Source organism: Pleurodeles waltl, chromosome 9, assembly GCF_031143425.1.
Source record: "Pleurodeles waltl isolate 20211129_DDA chromosome 9, aPleWal1.hap1.20221129, whole genome shotgun sequence".
Classification (NCBI taxonomy): Eukaryota; Metazoa; Chordata; class Amphibia; order Caudata; family Salamandridae; genus Pleurodeles; species Pleurodeles waltl.
Genome location: NC_090448.1, coordinates 1101280838 through 1101299633, shown reverse-complemented (window position 1 = coordinate 1101299633; position 18796 = coordinate 1101280838). Strand labels below are relative to the sequence as shown.

At 41.4% G+C, this 18796-nt stretch overlaps 1 protein-coding gene across 4 annotated transcripts; it reads right to left on the bottom strand.

Moving 5' to 3' along the window:
- Positions 1-1220: 1220 nt before the first annotated feature.
- Positions 1221-15796, bottom strand: SRSF5 (serine and arginine rich splicing factor 5). 4 transcript variants are annotated; one of them, XM_069208811.1, is made up of 8 exons: positions 15668-15796; positions 14429-14571; positions 10590-10660; positions 8816-8962; positions 7761-7830; positions 6652-6725; positions 4373-4483; positions 1221-1856 (listed from the first exon to the last, which is right to left on the bottom strand). In XM_069208811.1, exons 2-8 carry the CDS (start codon positions 14552-14554, stop codon positions 1508-1510), a joined length of 948 nt encoding a protein of 315 aa, XP_069064912.1. In that variant the 5' UTR covers positions 14555-14571; positions 15668-15796; the 3' UTR covers positions 1221-1507. The 4 variants fall into 4 exon arrangements, with proteins under 4 accessions (XP_069064912.1, XP_069064915.1, XP_069064914.1 ...); XM_069208814.1 differs by having other exon boundaries at positions 1221-1853; XM_069208813.1 differs by lacking the exon at positions 15668-15796 and adding an exon at positions 15568-15592.
- Positions 15797-18796: the final 3000 nt, after the last annotated feature.

Sequence of the window (18796 nt, the reverse complement as noted above, 5' to 3'; positions counted from 1 at the left end):
CACCTATTTTTCGGGTTAAGCCATGGCCTGTTGGCGGTGGCATCCCCTGGGCTTTTGTGGACTTCTCGCGAGTCTGGATTTTCGACGTCTTACTCACGGTTTGGGGTGTTTCTTCGGCGTAGAGTTCTTCAGAATCCGACTCGCGGATGGAGAAAGCTTCTTCCTCCTCGAAACGTTCTTGACCTGTTGGCGTGGACGCCATTTGTAGTCTCCTGGCTCTTCTGTCTCTCAGCGTCTTCCTCGACCGAAACGCTCGACAGGCTTCACAAGTATCCTCCTTGTGCTCAGGGGACAAGCACAAGTTACAGACCAGATGCTGATCCGTATACGGATACTTGTTGTGGCATTTTGGGCAGAAGCGGAATGGGGTCCGTTCCATCAGCCTTGAAGTCGCACGTGGCCGGGCCGACCAGGCCCAGACGGGGAATCGAAAAAAAACCCGAAGGGCCACCGGAGCTCTTCAAAATTCGGTGTCGATTTGTTCTAACTAACCCTATACCGAACGCAAACAATACAGACGATTTTTTTCTGAGATTCTAACTAACTTTCCGACCCGAAACATGGAGCGAAAAGGAACACGTCCGAACCCGATGGCGGAAAAAAAACAATCTAAGATGGAGTCGACGCCCATGCGCAATGGAGTCGAAATGGGAGGAGTCCCTCGGTCTCGTGACTCGAAAAGACTTCTTCGAAAAAAAAACAACTTGTAACACTCCGAGCCCAACACCAGATGGCGGACTGTGCACAGCATGTGTATCTGCAGCTACACATGCCATCGAACACATATATATATATATATTTTTTTTTAAATAAAAGGTCATTATCACCATTTGTTAATTTTCATGGAATTAAACTTACTCATAAAAGCCATTGTAACGATTTTTGAAGAGACCATACTTTTCTATCAGAGCGGCCACACACACTTGCCATTTTCAGCAAACCATTGCTGACAAAAAAAATAAAAAAAATACTAAAAATGCATGAGTGATCAGTATCAATACCCACTCTTAAGAGGTCCTGTTCCATGGGCAACTAATTTAGAATAAACAGCTTTGCAACAGACTGCTGTACTCTATAGCTGCAGGGAGCAATAGGACCCATTTTCTGCAAATGGAGTCAAAGAATGTGCTTCAATTTATAACACATGTAGATTCCAAAATTCAGTATCTCACAAGGACAATAATTAAAGTCTCAACGAGGTAAATATCAAGGACAACATGTGCTGATGAACATTTAATGCTGATACTTGAACTGCAGAGGCATGGATCAGAAAATAATTTTATGTAAAGATCAATGTTATTGTTCTACATTGCACAAGTGTGTACCACGACTACATATAACTGAGGTGGAAACGCAAAAATTACCAGAAAATGCTTATCAAAAACATTTAATACATAATGATTGGAGGACGACATTTAAAACGGCCAGCCAAACCCAACCCCTCCCCCCAATACATACCAGAAGGTATGTTAAAACAAATAAAAAAAAAAATTGCGGACAACTCAGTTCATTTTCCACTGTCAACAGATCTTGATCTAGATCTCTGGCGATCAACAGAAGGGGATCGAGATTGTGGACGACCTTCAGATGCTGGGGACTTTGACCTACTCAAAGATCTTGCTTGAGTTGCAGCTTTTTCAGGAGACCTGCTTGCAGAACGAGATTTGCTTCGCTTACTCCGGTTGCTGTGATTGCTTCGATTACTGCGGTTGCTTCGATTGCTGCGGTTGCTTCGATTGCTGCGGCTACGGCTTCTGCTTCGTGACCTGGAATAAGATTTACGGCTCCTGGAACGAGATCGGCTGCGAGATCTGGATGAGCTTCTGCTGCGTGAACGAGACCTGCTCCTGGACCTGCTAAAAAATAAAAATAAATAAAGCACAAGTTCAATCACTGCACAACATTTTAAGCAAACCATCTTGCAAGCAGGCAGGACTTAGATTCGAACAAAAACAAGCTGCAGACCACAGCCGCTTGTATCTAGCAAGCCAAAAGCTAGGAGATGCAAGTACTAGTAGTAATATCTTATAAGAATGTGTAAAAGGCATGTTATTAGAATTCAGTTACCTTATAACTGGAATATTACCAAAGCCCCACACAGTATAAGTATTCAAGGGAAAGAGATCTCCCTGGTCAAATTCTAAAATGGCAAGTGTCCTTCAATCAACGTATTCACTTTGCACTCTCATACTCCATTTCCTTCTGGTCTAAAGCAGAAGAACTACGTAGGTAATCTTTCATTTCCGATTTTAAACTCACTGAAAATCAGAGATCAGAAAGTAATTTCTTAAAGCACTACATTTCAGATTTGATTAAAACTGCAGTATCCAGGACATTTTCCTTTCTTGGTCAGGCACTGAGCAAATTATACATCAAATCTAAATCAAACTGAAAGTGAATGGCAAGCTTGTACATCAACATCACAGCTGTGTGCATCCAGGTACACACCTTAGACTACACAGGCTAATATAAGGGGACCATTCACCTCTAACCTCACATTTATACAGAACAGACCTCAAGAAATGTACTTGGCCATTCACTAGGACAGGGGTCTTTAAAGTGGGTGACGGGCCCTGGCCAAAAGTAGCATTATGCAGATAAGTGTTTTTTTTTTTTTTTTTTTTTTAACAGAAATACATTTACTGCATTTTTTTGTTTTTAAAGGTAACAGAACCTGACTGCAATGTTTAAATAAGTCTAGACATATTTAAACATAGCCAATTTAACAGAATTGTAAAAAATTCTGAGGGGCCCCGTGATTTTATTTTCCCCACTGGGGGTTGGGAGGCGCCTCATCAAGTTTACAAACCACTGGGATGAGTGAAAATCTCAGGTTGAGCTATATTTAGGTCCTACTTGCCCGTTCTGGCAAGTTGACAAAGAACACATGTTCTATTCACTCAAAGTGAAAGAGCAAATAATATGCATTAATCTGGTCACAGTTGTTCGGTATTCTGAGATGGAGGTCAGACGTCAGTTAGCTTCCAACTACAAAGTTGGAAGATTTTAGTAAAGTGAATTGTCTGACCTGCTGTACAAAGATATGAAATCTGTAGGGTCTCAGATTTTTCCTACGACACATTACAAAATATAGTTCAGTAGATGTGAAAGCCCATTTGTGTACTTTAGGTGACTTCCACTATGGCGAAAATACTTTACTTAATGAGCAAATTATAAGTAGGTTTTCTGAAACCCAATTGGCACAGATTACACTTTATAGTTTCACCAGTAAAGCTCCACGTTTTTTTGCAAATTTAGTGCCTATAAATGACGGCACAGTACCACATCACGCTACAGTAATATACTTATTAAAAACAAGTGTTTAAACATGAATGGAGACACTCCTGCCACTGATGACTATGCTTTTAGTATGCTAAAACTCAAATTTGGGATCATGTGTACCCTATATGTGGGCTAGATTCTTATGCATGGAGCAGACATTTAATCTATGTAATCAAACAAGCTTCTTTTTTGTACAGCAGAAATGCTGAGCTCACATTTAAAGGTGCACTTGTGAGAATTAAGAAAAAAAGCGGCTAGTAAAATAATCACAATGAGACCAGTTTACATGTCGAGTACATTTCAGTTAGGTCAAGTAGATTATTCAAGCTACTTGACCTGTGGGTCTAGTAAACAGTTATGATTGAGCCTTGAAAAAGATTACATATGGACAATAGCGGACCACAACTAGGACAAAAAAATAACTGGGAAAAGAATGATGTACTTTTACTCGAAATTCACCAGGGATATTTCCCCTGAAATCCTAGCTGATGCACATTAATAATCTTTCAAATTTACTTCGCAGTAAAAGCATGTAAGCTGGAGGTAGTTGTTAAAACAAACTGCAATCAATCTAGAACTGAAGCACACTTAGCAATACTATAAAAAAAAGAAATCAAAGACAGGTACAGTACCATTCTGGGTGGTAGCTATTCCTAGCGTTGCACGGGAAAAACTGAATCGGGAGTAAGGCCAGTACTTTCTATGCACACCAGTATTGTGCAGTCTGGCCAGTCTTCCATAGAGTAGTGGACTGCCTACCAAATAGGTTGCACTATGCAAAGTTGCTATAGTTATTTGATTTTATGATGTATCTGCTGTTGTGCATATTCAGAATTATGCACGGTTATAAACACAGCGGATAGAATGTTGATGCTCATGTGAAAATGAGGAGATTGGTCAATGAAGTAGAAATCAAGCCAGGAACGGATAAGACAAAAAGATGCTACAGTTAATGTATGTAATCAATAATGCACCCAGGTATGGCTAATGTTCTTAAAGTGGTGCGCAAGTCTACGCCAACTTGGTTGAAATGGACCACTGGGTAATCCTCCAACCACAGTAAAGTAAATTTATAAATAAGCAAACGCACCTGTTCCTTTTGTTTCCTTCAATCAATTTGATCTTTCTTCCATTTATTTCTTTCCCAGACAGCTTCTCAATAGCATTTTTCAAATCACTGTATGATGCAAACTCAACAACCCTAGAAACAAAGTTTCAAATAAACATTTTACAAGCTTAGAATGTCAAAACTTAAGTATACGCAAGCGATAGCATGCTACAAACATTTTGAAGGGCTATATTAAATCAAAATTACCAAACATCCTTTTATAACATTATGAAAGATTAAGATAGTCATGCTGAGTTGCCTCCATTCCCGACATGACACCAGCATAGACAGTCGAAGGTACATTAGGAGCTTTAATTTAGCATACTGAGCAGATCGGGCAGTCTATTTGTAGTCCACCTTTTGAAGGTCTGGCTGGACAGGGCAGCTGAAAAGAGCACCCAAGAAGCAGTATCGAGTCAGCTCCACCCTGATGTTGATTCGCTTGCAAAATTCCCATGCTCCCCTTGAAAGCATAATGTAGCTTTTCCTCTTGGGGAAGCTCGAACCGCCAGCACATCGTAGTTAGCTAAGTTGTCAAGTCAATAACCAAAGTGATAGGTCTGCTTATTATGAGAAGTTACAAAGGCAGTACACGCCTGACATACTCATGCACACAAAGTCAGTAAGACAGTTTTGTTGTTGCACCGCCTCCAAGCAAGACGACATTTTGTTAAGTGTAACCTCAATCATTTAAGAGTTATGGTAAGAATTACCCTAACAATTTGTCAAATGATGTAAAGTTGCGCTGTGATAATACTTGATAGAACCTCCGAGGAAGGCTCGACTACTTTGGTTGTCCGACAACCTTGTTTGGTGAGGGGAAAAGACCGTAAGGCAATATGCAAGAATATAGAAGTGTTACTACCACCTCGACGCCTGCAGTGAAGTGCTCACATTTGAGCGAGTAACCTTTAGGGATCAGGTAAAATTTCTCGATAACTGGGCAAGTTGTCAATGGTAACTGAACAGACCAGTGGATACAGAGAACTGAATAAAAGCCCCTTAGCTACGTTATTTTACTATTGGCTTTTAGTAAAACGTGAAGCTGGTGATTTAGCTACAGCCTTGCGTATGCCTGACCCAAACTATATACGATCCCAAAAATAAGGCTAACAAACATCCTGCAAAAAAAAAAGGGGCGTAGGCTCAGCTCTCCAATGAAAGACCGTACGAGTACCATTCATTTCAGCTTCCGTCCGTGACAGAATGGGGTGGACCACTTCTCCATTGGGCTAGATTTTCAAGTATTTCCAGATCACATGCACACAACTTGAAAGAGCTGCCACATAAGCATCAGGGCTGATTTGACAGCTCTTTAGGTTTTTATTTCTTCATTTCAAGTCTTTTATTCTTAACACCTCCCTCATTTTATTTATAAGGGCGTGCAAATACACCCCAGACAATGCAACTGGCCCTGATACTTCTAAGAGTTGCACCCAGCTCAGCTTCTAACCTGGACCGCCATCTTGCAATCATAGTGGATCATTTTACCAGTTCATATAGCTCTACATCTTAATGTGAGAGCTTCGAAAGATGGGCTAAAGGCAGAAGAAATCTTGCCATCAAGAGGGCTCTGAGTCCAGACTTCAAAGCAGATGTCTATACAGCATTGTAGATGCACTTCACATGTTAACAACGAACGACACTTGGTCTCACATAGAATTGAATGTCTGCCGAAGTATTAAGTGCGACTGGACAGTAACAGATATGTTCATGGTAGGAGGGTACGGTCAGAACAATTAATAAAACTAATTAAATAATGGTGTACATTTTAGACAATACCAACTGCTCATGCTGTATCAGTCGGGCGGGGAGAGGCTTCAACAATCCCCCACTTCTTATGAATATACATGAAAACGTTTCTCTGAAGGAATCTGACAGAGCAAAGGGCTCATTGGGCGTTCAAGAGCAGGAGAATTAGACAAGGGCCTTGAAATGAAGATGCTGCAGTAGTTCAGAATTCGTTTAGTTTGGTAAATATTTGAGGTCAAAATAGAAAGAACGAGTCAGATTGAATTCGGATTGTACACTACAAAATAAAAAAAAGGTACTGGCCGCAACTCACATGATTTACACTAATTTCCTCCTGCTTTAGCAATAAAGACAAACCATGACAAGCCCAGATACAAAACAGTATCAAAAGTAACTAGGCATTAGAGAGAACTGTAAAGTGAACACAAAACAAATCCAGTATTACTACTTTGCCTTCTAGAAACAAGCAGAGCGTCTGGGGATTTCTACCGCGAGACAGGCTTACTTACCCTTCGTTTAACTTTGGTCTATGTGCGTCAGCAAAGGTAACTTCGCCAGCTTGCCTCATGAAATCCTTCAGATCCTAACACAATTGTAGTAAGCACAGTAAAATGTTGTTAGGTATGGGAAATAAAAATACGAGGAATTAAGGATACTTAAGTAAAGCAAAAAAGGGGTCTAGTCTGATAAACTTAAGTCAATAGTAGAATAAGTGATATAGAACTAAACTGAGGCACGAAAACTATTTGTGAAATGTTAATATTTAGTCATTATGGTTACATTTAACTGTTTTACACAACTGAACTTAAAAGCAATGCATTATTAAGACGCTAAAATACCAATTATTTTGTGCCCCACAGATCGTTAAAATATGGTTTACTTTACCTTAATTATATTTCCCTAGGCTATTCAAGCAGCAAACTGCATTAAGCACTTGGAGACAGTTTCGATACATGCCCGACTGGCTCTTCGCCACCCAAGTGTTGATCACTACCCAAAGATGGCCTTTATTCACACGACCCTCCCCTTTTGAGGACTACGGATGATGGCGATCATTTCCTACTTCAGAAGTTACCAAGGGCCACTTTACTGCAATCAGGATTCCAACGACCACCCAATTTCGAATCTTTCGACAGGTATTCAGAAGCTTTACAGAAGGAACAGCTTTCAACTTAAGATTCAGACCTCTTTATCAACTCTCAGGGGGCCGCTGCAACCTGGCACTTCACAAGTGCTCCGATATTGTCAAGACCATCAACGATCTAGGAGTGGCCATATAACACGGTAGGAGCTGACTGGCAAATTCAACACGGCCAACCAATAGTGACCAAGACAGAGCGATTAGGATAACCCACAGGCAGTCCTCGTCACGAGGCCAACGACACACAGAAAGGCTGGCAAATAAAGGGTTTAATATTTGGTTAAAATGGATAAGAAACAATCAGAAAACATCCCTTCCCAAACATTTTATACATTAACTTTTTAAATTCCAAAATCACAACCCATCCTTTAATACTTTAAGAGACTTAGCAAACTAAAATGTTAACTCCAATCATTGTATCTTTGTAGTTAACTGATTTACTTTTACTACAAGCTTATAAAACAAGCTTAAACAAACCTGCCAGCTCACTCTTGAAGACAAGTTTTCCACTATAAGGCGATTTTCAGTCCTTACTGGTGGAGCAGATCTAAAGGAGAGAAATCAACAGCAAATTAATGTGCTATTTGGACGGCAGGTGTTTCTGTAATCCAACGGTGCAACGCGCTGCAAATCTAAAACGGCCCCCATTTTGAAGCGGATAATCAATACAAAAACAACAAGTGATGGACGGAATGCTGAACATTTTCAAACATTCACATACAGTGATCTGGGCCTAAATCCATTGTTTTTTTGCTGCCCATGCCATTCCAGTTTGGACCCAGCCATATGCAAATCAGTCTTGACCCTGTTCCCCATGGGAACAGTCCAGCCCGAACTGCTAGGCCAGGTCTTCCCTGGACTGGAAACAAGCATCCTGGGACCGGTTTCGGGGTTTCACCCCTCAGCCAGGCTAGCTTGAATCAAGTGGCATGGGAAGCACGGGACCCACGTCTGGGCATACCATTCCCACTTAGGGCGACAAAGCAAAAACAGGGAAGGGTATGCCCAGACGTGGGTCCCTTGCTCACTGTGCCACTGGAATCAAGCTAGCCTGGCTGATAAGGGGTCAAACCCCGAAACCGGTCCCAGGATGCTTGTTTCCGGTCCAGGGAGGACCTGGCCTGGCAGTTCGGGCTGGATGTTCCTATGAGGAACAGGGTCAAGACTGATGTGCATATGGCTGGGTCCAAACTGGGGTGGCATGGTGAGCAAAAGAACGATGGATTAAACCCAGATCTGTAACTGGGGGTGAGTGTTTGCATTGTCAGCACTCCGTCCATCATCCTTTTGTGCGGATAATCAATACGACTGATTTTTAACAGTTAAATTACTTGTCAGCTGTAACAGCGTTAAGAAAATTACAGCAATAGCAACTCGATCAGATCCCATTAACTGATGTTATCACGAGGGAGGCTGCGCCGAGAATGCACAATTAAGCAATAAAAAACAAAAAGGTACATAAAGGTGTCGGGTGATCTTTCTTGTTAAACTCCATAAAAACATTGTCAGCCACGCTATGGTACAGTACTCACCTCCTGTCACCACCACGAGGGCGACGACTACTACTGCTGAAACGGTCACCGTATCTTCCTCCTCCTCCCCCTCGTCCACCTCTCATGCCGCCGCCACCACCACCGCCGCCGCCTCTGGAGCGAGCCCTGGCATGTTCAATTGTAACTCTGCAATAAAAAGGTAAACAAGAACTCAGCATGCTGGACTGAAGCATTTGTAATGTGTCTCGCGTTTGCTCGAGTTACAGCTATTTGCGGTAAACGTTACTAACGGGACTTTTCTCGCCACAAACTGAAAATAAAAAGTAAAACAGTTAACATAAGCAGACCAACTCAAACTGCCGCCGTGAGCGTGAACGAGACAAAGGGAAAAAGTTCGCTCGCAGTCAGTTATCGGCAGAAGAGCTATTATCCATGTAACATTCTCGATGGCCAAGGCGGTAACAAACCCGCCCTAAGGAGGGGAAAACGTTAAGCAGTTACCAAAGAAAAGAGGATTTTTGAAAGGCATGCCCACGAACAAGTGATAGTGATGGGTGCAGTTTAATGCCCAGATACATGCCAACACGTCACAAAAGCAGCGCTTGCGCGCTGCTATGCTCGACCTAAAAACGGCACAATAGTCCGATAGTTTACTCAACTCCGCAAAAAAAGTTACTAACTCAACCTTTTTCAGTTTACCTACCCGTATTTACAACGTATTGAATTACATTTTAAGCGTGTAGTACGCTGGTGCCGTGACTTAAGTTGTGTGATAGATGCATGACATGATACACAAACATTATCAGTCTTATGTGCATCGAAAATCACGGCCTATCAATTACTAGCTTCACCAGGGTCTGGTCACTATCGATCATACCAGTTTTTCACAAAGCACCACGACTGCCACCCCCTGCAGACCACGACAAAACTAAGTGGCAGAAATCTACTAAAAATACGAATTAATAGAACAGAAGCAAACCAGTCAGAAACTCCCTTTCCTAGCATTTTTACCGGAATCGGATTTAAGATAGGCAGGATATCAAGATCCTTCCAATTACTGCCATCTACTAAAAGAAAGAACTTCTGGTTGCCAACAGGCTAAGAAACCGACAGGAACAGGGCAAGCTCACATGCTGGCATTCACAAAGATAAACACGCATGCGCCACAAAGGGCGCAGATAGAAAGGACGAAGTCTTCGTGTATCTGCGTTCAGGTCAAATTCAAATAATCTAAGATCACTTTGGGCGGGAGGGGAGTACCACTGTCTGCGCAGTTATTAAGAACCGCCCCATGAGTAGGTGAAAGCGCACTTCATCCGAACAAACCACCCTGGTCACCTTTAACCATCTTTAATGTGCACCGAACAAACGGGCTCTTCCACCATGGGCTTCTTCGGTGTAACGCCACGAGGCAGCCCAATTCAAGGCCTTCATCTCCCTAGTAAAAGGCTAGGGTTGCCAGATGACTGCCATGGAAATCGAACTACAGAGTATTCCAGGCCTGGCCACCCACTTTACAAATCGTTAATATTACGAGAATACTGTGTCTCAGAACGTACCAGTGTAACTGTAAAACCAGTTTCTGCATTATGATGATTAACAACTAAACTCTATAAACTATGACTGAAACATTGACCTCTTGGTGCTCTAGTCACAGACTGTAATTTGACTAAGACGACTTCGTCGTCCTTAGGGCTCCAGGACCTTTTGGCACAAATGCATCAACAGCATTCACCAAGCTGAACCTAAACCGGCGAGCCACTGATTAAATGCTCAGCACACTGAAATACGCAATGTATCGAACCTCACTTACCTTTCACTGCACAGTTCTTTACCATCCAGTTCATAGACAGCATCGTCTGCATCTCTAGGATCATCAAATTCCTAACAATACAAAACAACAGTTAATGCGGACAAAGAAATGAACACTAAGCGTGTACCGTACAGAACATCTTACAGGAAAAAACTATACATCAGCTAAAGCTAGGTCACTAATGACCATGTGGAAATAAGGAACGGAATGCAGAAAGTGTCAGGATGCAGATATGGGAGGTAATGCCTATCTAAACTGATCACCACACTGCCCAAGCTCTACAGGGAATTTGGAATAATTCTGCCATTACCTAGAAGGGTAGAGAGCGTAACTGGAACGTTTGGAGAAATAATAAAACAATCATATCAGATTTAGATACACAAAATAATTCTTTGAGATCATCCTCGCAACTGCAAGAAACCTATCGCCTTGCAAAATCTCAGTTCACTAATTTTCTTTTCCATTTTAAATTCCAAAACTGATTCCTGTGTGGATCTCGTAATGCAGTGATCTAGTCACACGTGGAGACTTCAAAAGGTACTGCATCTTGTTTATATGCCATATTAACTGATGGATCCCTCTCAACCGATAACTTAAAAAACATGGTGGTCCACATGACTTAATACCACCTTTAAAGACAAAGGCAGGATTAAACTTTTAGAAAATTATAATCAAGGTCTTCATGATGCGAGATTTAAATGTAATTACTTTAAAATACTTCATCACTGGCATTGGACACCCGCTTAACCTTACTCTGCTAAACTTAGCCCAAATTCCAATTGTTGGAGATGCAGGCAACCCAATGCGATATTGGGTATGTTTTGTGAATGCCCCAAGATTAATCCTTTTTGGACCCAAATAGTAAGCTATTTGAGGACACTAATACCGGATACTGTCTTTCAACCCGACTGCCCATATTACATGACACCTCTAATTTGAAAGGGATTTCTGCAGATATGGTTACCCACGGCTCTTAGCCTGGCTAAAGTTAACATAGCACGTTTTTGGAAATCTAATGCTTTAGTGATCCAATCCTGTCCGAAAGACATGTTTGGAGTTGCACAATATGAAAGTGATCTACAAACTGAATGATAATTTAATTCGTTTTTTTTTTTAATTACTGAATTTCTAATTGTTACTCATTTTGTTGTGTATTATGATGACCTCTTGATTTTTTTTGTAGAATGAAGTGAACAAACTGATACCTAATTTTCTCAAACTTTTATTGATTATTCTTTACCTTTGCAGAATTTAATATTTGAATAGGATTTCTCCCTCTTACCCAATTAGTGTCCTTTTTTCCTTCAGTATGGAATGATTATGGATATTCAGTATTGGTACTCTTGTTTTAATTTGGTGTGTATTTTTACTTTAATGTATTTTATGTATATCCTCTTTCAAAATGAATATGGAATTGAAGGAAAAAAAAAACCTCTGTAGGGAATTGAAACATGGGAGACACTTAGGAGTTCTGCCCACTGTAGTGAAAGGTTTGAAAGAGCAAACTGTTGCCTCCCATCAAGGGATGCGCCTTCAGTACTAATTATTCAACAATCACGTTCTTGGGCATATAACATGTAGATTAGCAACGCGATTAACAATTGCCTTTAGTACCCAACGATTCGATTGTCCCTAAATGCTCCTAAAAGGTTCAAGAGAGGGTAGAAGTCTTTTGGAAAATGACAGTTTGAACTTATGACGTAACCATTCCATGTCAATTGTAAGAGGTGATAACCAGAATTCAACACACGGGACAAGTACAACCAAACGACAGCTTCCCTGACTCAGGGCAGCAAAAGTATTAAAAAGGGGTAAGAGTGATACAAGCAGGCCAAATGTCTTTCAGTAGTCACAGTACATTACAGGGCGAGAGGGAAAAAATAAAATTAAAAGTAAAAAAAAGTGCCACTGTTAGTACTACCTGTTTATCAAACCATTAACGCGGTTTTTGTTTGCTTGCAACAAGATTGCCTTTTAAAGCCCCAAGCATGCAAGTGCTAGGTATAACATGGTGTAAGATTAATAGTTCAGCTGTACAACAATGGGTTAAATAGTTTGCTCTATTTGGCTGCTTAACTTGCTGAAACGCAACAGCGGGAGTGCAGGTCTCAGTTAAATAATTGTAACTATACCAGTTTAATGACAACATACAATAGAGGAAAATAACTCAGTAAAAGGGACCAAAAAAAAAAAAAAATTGAAAAGTTTAAACATTTAAAAACAAACATATAGCCAAAAACGTACATAGAACTTAGGCTGGGGCTTATTGTGAAATGGAATGATTCATGAGACTGAGGAAAGGCAGCTAGCAAATCACTGGAACAAAGGAAAGCTGCATTTTTGAAATGTAGCTGGTGAACTACACAAGGCAAAAGGTTAACAAGAACAATTGTAACCATCAGGGATGCTAAACAATAAATTGACATATCATCAAAGTAAGCTGCAATCAACAATTACTGTATGTTTAGTGTCCACCAATGGGCTTTCACTTGGAATACATGTTGAAAGAGAATGGTCACGAGAGCACACAAAGTGGAGTTGGCTACAGATTCATGCAAAATGTGGTCAATGTAGGGCAGAGGTCTTCAAACTGGGGGGGGGGGGCCTCAAGTGTTCCCAGGGGGGGCCCCAGACTCTGGCCAAAAATAATTATACAGATAACAGGCCTTTGTTTTAAGCAGAAGCATGTTATTGCAGTTTTAAAAAGGTAACAGTACTTAACTGCACTGTTTAAATAGGTTTACACATATTTAAACATTGCCATTTTTATAAAATAATTGTGAAAAATTCTGAGGGGGGCAATGATTTTTATTTTTCAACTGGGGGGGGGGGGGGTGCTGCATGCATGATATGGTAATTGAGTTTTGCTAGGATCTATTAGTAAATGGGGTGTATAAATAAGAAACATACTTGTTCATGGGAAAGGTCGCTTCATAAATCTACTTGCCCCCTTGGTACCATATAGTGTGACAATCTCATATGAGAGCTCGGATAATAGCCTCTGATTATGCCAGGGCCAATACTATAGTAGGGTGTGAATACTAGATTTACAAACAGGGTGAAGTAGTAAGCAATAGGTCCAGCGCAAGAATGCCTTTGAGACTGTGCAAGCTTACTTGTAGTTTAATAAGTTTACTGCTGATACATGTAGAATGCACCCAAGAGTATTGTAGCGGGTTAAAGAAATAATGTCAGAGCTTTAATGTGGATAAGACGAATGCTGTATATAATTCACTCTGTTGTATTTTCTCTCATAACTCCTTTTTCTAGAAAGCGTACACTGTACGATTAATGTTGTAAAGTTAAGCCGTTCCATTGCATCTCTTCCTTAGGGATCTAGAACATTTCTATGAACAGTGGGAATTGCTGGAGTAACTGGTAAAGGCTATTTGGTGACAGTCACTGTGGAAGACCGTGTATATTGCGCTATACAGCTGAAGGGCTGCCCCGCTGCCCGCGTGGTGAGTTTCGAGCTGGATTACACTGTGGGAACAGATGTAATTCAGGGAGGGTTCGTGACCCTTAAATATACACGTTTCAAGGGGGAGCAGTGCACGGCCCTCACAGGGAGAACGCCATGCACCTGAGGAATCGCGTGAGCCAGCCCAATGCACTATTATAAAGAGTTATCTTAGCACCCTGTATGTGACCCGGCTCGGTTGTCCTACTGTATAAGGAAACAACTTCTATATCGTTTGGTATGTTATTCTTCGTGGGTCATACGGGTGTGCCAGCTACATTTTCAAGTTTTTATTTCACTTTACTACTGAGTTGTATAATTTGAGCACGAAACTGCAGTGAATTACACAGCAAGATGCGTTTAGTATTCACATACTTACCACAAAACCAAAGCCCCGTTTCAAATCTATGTCCCTTATTCGTCCATATCCTTTAAAAAAACGTTCGACGTCCTTTTCTCTGGCAGCTGGATTCAGCCTACCGATGAAAACTCGACACCCGCTCATGACTTAAGAAACGGAACCTGTGAAAATACAAAATGCCGATGTTATCAAGCAACCGGTCAATTTTGAGGCACCGCACTTCGTTTCTCTACATTTAGCACTGATAGCCGACCGATACCGATAAGAGCGGTTATCCGACGTCCCATTCCCCTTGCTTTATAGTTAACGGAAAGAGTGCATGCCCCTAGGACTGGACCGATAACCCATCAGCAACCCATATGTGCTTTGTAATGCAATGTGCGTAAACACTATTTGGTGCCAATCACTACCAGAAGAAACAAACAATTTTGATGTGAATGTGCAGAATCCGAATGGAGCGTTGTGCATTAAAACAAACATGAGGTTCCATCTATAATCTGTTTCTTCTGAAATAAAGTATTTCCTAAAGTAACCTCATGGAGGTTTCAAAACTTCCTAAATACGATACAAACTCTCACTGCTTGAACGTTAGACTCGATCACCACCGACGTTTAGGAAAAGTATGCGGCACAAAATGGCGCCCAGAGGTCGTTCATGAGCAAATGCCGATAACGCCGCATGGCCTGCGAGCACCACTGTGCACTATCTACATCTATTCCCAGCTAAATGCTAACCGTTCCAAGGCAGAATACAAACGGGCAAATCAAATTAAAATAAAGCCCCACGATCCGATCTTAAGCACCCCCACTCGCGTCCAACCCAATCGATATAATATATCGGAACCTTCCACCCCGAAATCATTCTTACAAAACAACGACCCTTGCACAGTTTAAAGATCCTTCCCACCACAGACCATGAGTACAAGACAAAAGACCTTGCACTGTTTAAGGATTCGTTCACAAACGCGCTCAGCTCCTGGCTCTAACGATAGCCGTGTACAATAGTCGCCCAGCGCCCTTATGCTTCACCGTCGGAAACACACTCATCTAAAACATGAATGCTCACAATCACACCTGCTCTGTTTCATAATCATAGCCACCAACCCAGCACCGTATTCACAAGACCCCGCCCTTCAAAGGAAAACAGGGGCCACAAACCCAAGGCTTTCGCTGCGTTGCTGACCGCAGTCATCCAAAGCTTTACATGCCAACAATCGCTGCTTAGTCCACCAGATTTAAGCACGAAACAATACTTTACCTGTGTGAGCTAGGCGTTTTCCTACACGAGACCCCACGTAAACTTGAAAGCGACCTGCTTCCTCAATGACGCAGTTAAAACTCAACAGCCGCAGAAAATGGAGGACAGCGCTTGACGTCACTTCCGCCTCGTTCCAGAGTCTCACGCGATGTTTGCCTTAGGAGCATCTGAAAAGAGAGCACTCTCTTGGCAGACTGTACACGGTATCCAGATAGCGGCCATCTTGGAATGGAAGGGATGTACAAATTAAAACACCCCTGCCTTAAAGGACCTTTATGTATTACAGGATTGTTCATATCAAAACAGATATATATATAGCTGTAGGGTGAAAGGCCTTCACTTGGATGGTTATTTTTTATTTTGTTCGTTGTGTCGTCACCAAGTTTTACCGTTAGTATAAGTGCGACATTTCGGAGTATGCTTCCATGTGCCGTTGACATTCCTTATGAGTGACATTTCAACGTAACCGATATGCGGAAATGGTTGACGTACCTGCCAATAGACCCGAGTCAGACGGTTTTGAAGCAAAAACTGTCTTTATTTAGGCTGTTTCCCGCTTGCAGTCGCCTCTGCTTCAATAGAAGTCAATGAGGGAAATGGAGGCTACCGATAATTGTCTTAAAATCTCCCATGTTCTTCGTCTAGAATGTTGTAAACTATGAATTAATTGCAGAAATTCCGCATTTTTAAGTCGAACCCAGAGAAAACTGCCCCAACTCCCTGTCTTACTGGCCAAGCTACGCCCCTGGGTCAACCATTTTGAAAATATGTTGTAAAAGGTCACAGAACTTTGTGGTATTTGTCGAGACTCAGATGTTGCTAAAATATTAAGCAAACATTACGGTTTAGTTGAGATATTAAAATTTAATTAAATGATTTTATTTCCTGAAGTAGAAAATGGTTGTGGAATGCGCTATAGTCTATATTTTGTCTCCCCTCAGCGATCACGAGCAGTTCGATACAATTTCAGCAGTCAAGGTAAAGACTGGCATGAACTGCGATGCCCCCACTACAAAAAGTAGAGATGTAGCAATTTAAAGTTGTGTCATGTCCGGTGTGAATAACTCCTCTGTTTTGAGAAGTTAAAGTCTACAATGATTAATATTCTGTCTGTTTCTCGAAATACGAAATATCTGAGTTGTATTTATTTTTAAATCGATGTTTTTTTTATTAAGGTAGATCATTTTTCTCCGACGTTGCTGCAAGGCGCTGATATCCCATGAAGTATGTAGACTAGGCCCGCAGGCAGGTCTGCTCCAATATCATTGTTCAGTTCTTGCAAACAGAACGAAGCTACTAAAATCCAAAAACACGTTCATGCGAACACTTTTAAATCAATAATACAACGTTCTGTATTTTTTTGCTATGGTATGCTGCCATCCTGTGGTCACTTTTATTAATTTTTGTTTGTTTTTCTTCCGAGAAACTTTCTTAGTGTCCTCGGCAGTCTTTAAGACGACGGTCGCCCCCACATCATAATTCTTAAGAATACACAGCTGCCTAGGTTTCACATTGCTTATGTGTGACAATTTCAGTGTAATTATGAATGACATTCGAAAACTATGAGTGACAACTTCTCCCGAGCAAAAAGCGAGCAATGAAAACGAGGGAAACATAAATGTCAGAAATTACACCCATCTGAGCCGATGTCACCACCTTGGGACTCTCCATCCTTAGAGTTGAGAGAGCGTATTTTACATAATCCTTATAGGCCTTAAGTTAGCATGAGCCAAAGTTTAGCTGCATGGCTCTCATAATAAATGTATTTTTTAGGTCGAGCCTAAGCAGCGCGCATGCGCTGTCTGGAAGACTTGTTGTTCTGGATAAAGGGCTGGTTATCTCAAGCGCCACTCTTCCTTCCTGCCTCTTAATAGGTTTGCAAAGCCAATACCTCACTTCCGTTCTTGGCAGAGGTGCACCGGCCAAGTACGGTCTCCTCACACATTCAATTGTTTATCTGTACTTTTCAGGAACTCATTTTTTAGAGTCGAGCCTGCTTTGCATGCGCTCGCGCATGCGTATAGCAGGGAGACTCTTTAGTATTTAGAAAAGGGCTCCGAGCCCTGTCAACTTCACGTCAGTGCTTTTTATTGGTTCGTGGGCTTCCCTAATTAAATCGGCTTGCTTTCATTAGTCGAAGGCACGCATAGGTCATGCCTTTTCCGGTGGCTAGCCCTCCTCGAGCGTAGCGACCAAGTACAGAAAACATGCAAGGCTCGCTGTTTTCCATCCGGCTGGTGGACTTTTTTTTAAACTAATTTACGAGCCCAATCTCGCTTGGCAGAAGTCGAGCGCTTTACCTACTTGATTTCACTTTTTCGGGTTACGTGCATAAATGCACTTTTGCCCGATAGGTGAAAAGTCAGGTTAGGAGTTTACAACGCGATCGGCTCTAACACGAGCAAACACGAGACCCGATGCATTGTAAATGCTTGTTTTAAATTGATGTCTGTCTTGGCTAATCGTCCATTTTCTTTTGCACAGCTGCTCTTCTTGTCTTTCGAATTTCTGCATAGAACACCACGAATTTCCTTCCAATTTTATTATATGTGCTTACGAAGTGAGCACAGCTACAACTGTGAACGGGCTGGTATATAAAGTCTTAATTCCTGAACATTTTAAAATGAGGGTGCTTATGTAAAGGTGAGTTTTCAACTGTGAGTTCACCAATAGCTGCTGTGCTGTATGTAATATTCGGTCACTAGTGAATTGTTTATACTTTATAAGAAAAAGCCTTAGGAACAACATTACTTTTCACTCTATTGAAAATGCAGACATCATGGATATGCAAATATTGTCGATGATGTCACGGCAACATGCTCCAGTTCGTATTGAAAGGGAAACTCCTACTCTCGCAAGACCTAGAGATAGGACTATGACAGTGGTGGAGATCAGAGCACTTCTAATGGCGGCCATTTTGGAAAGGTAATGGTTGTGTGAACAATGGAAGAATTACTAATAAGTGGCTTCACAGTATCGGTTTTGAAGACGTCGGATTTATGGTTCTGCGAGTGTAATTTACTGCACAGCACAGCTTGTTCATTTTAATGGGTTAGTTTATCTGTTTTCTTTGGCAATATTGTAGAATGTGCTGTATGCTGTAGCGAGGCACACCATGGCCATTTATAA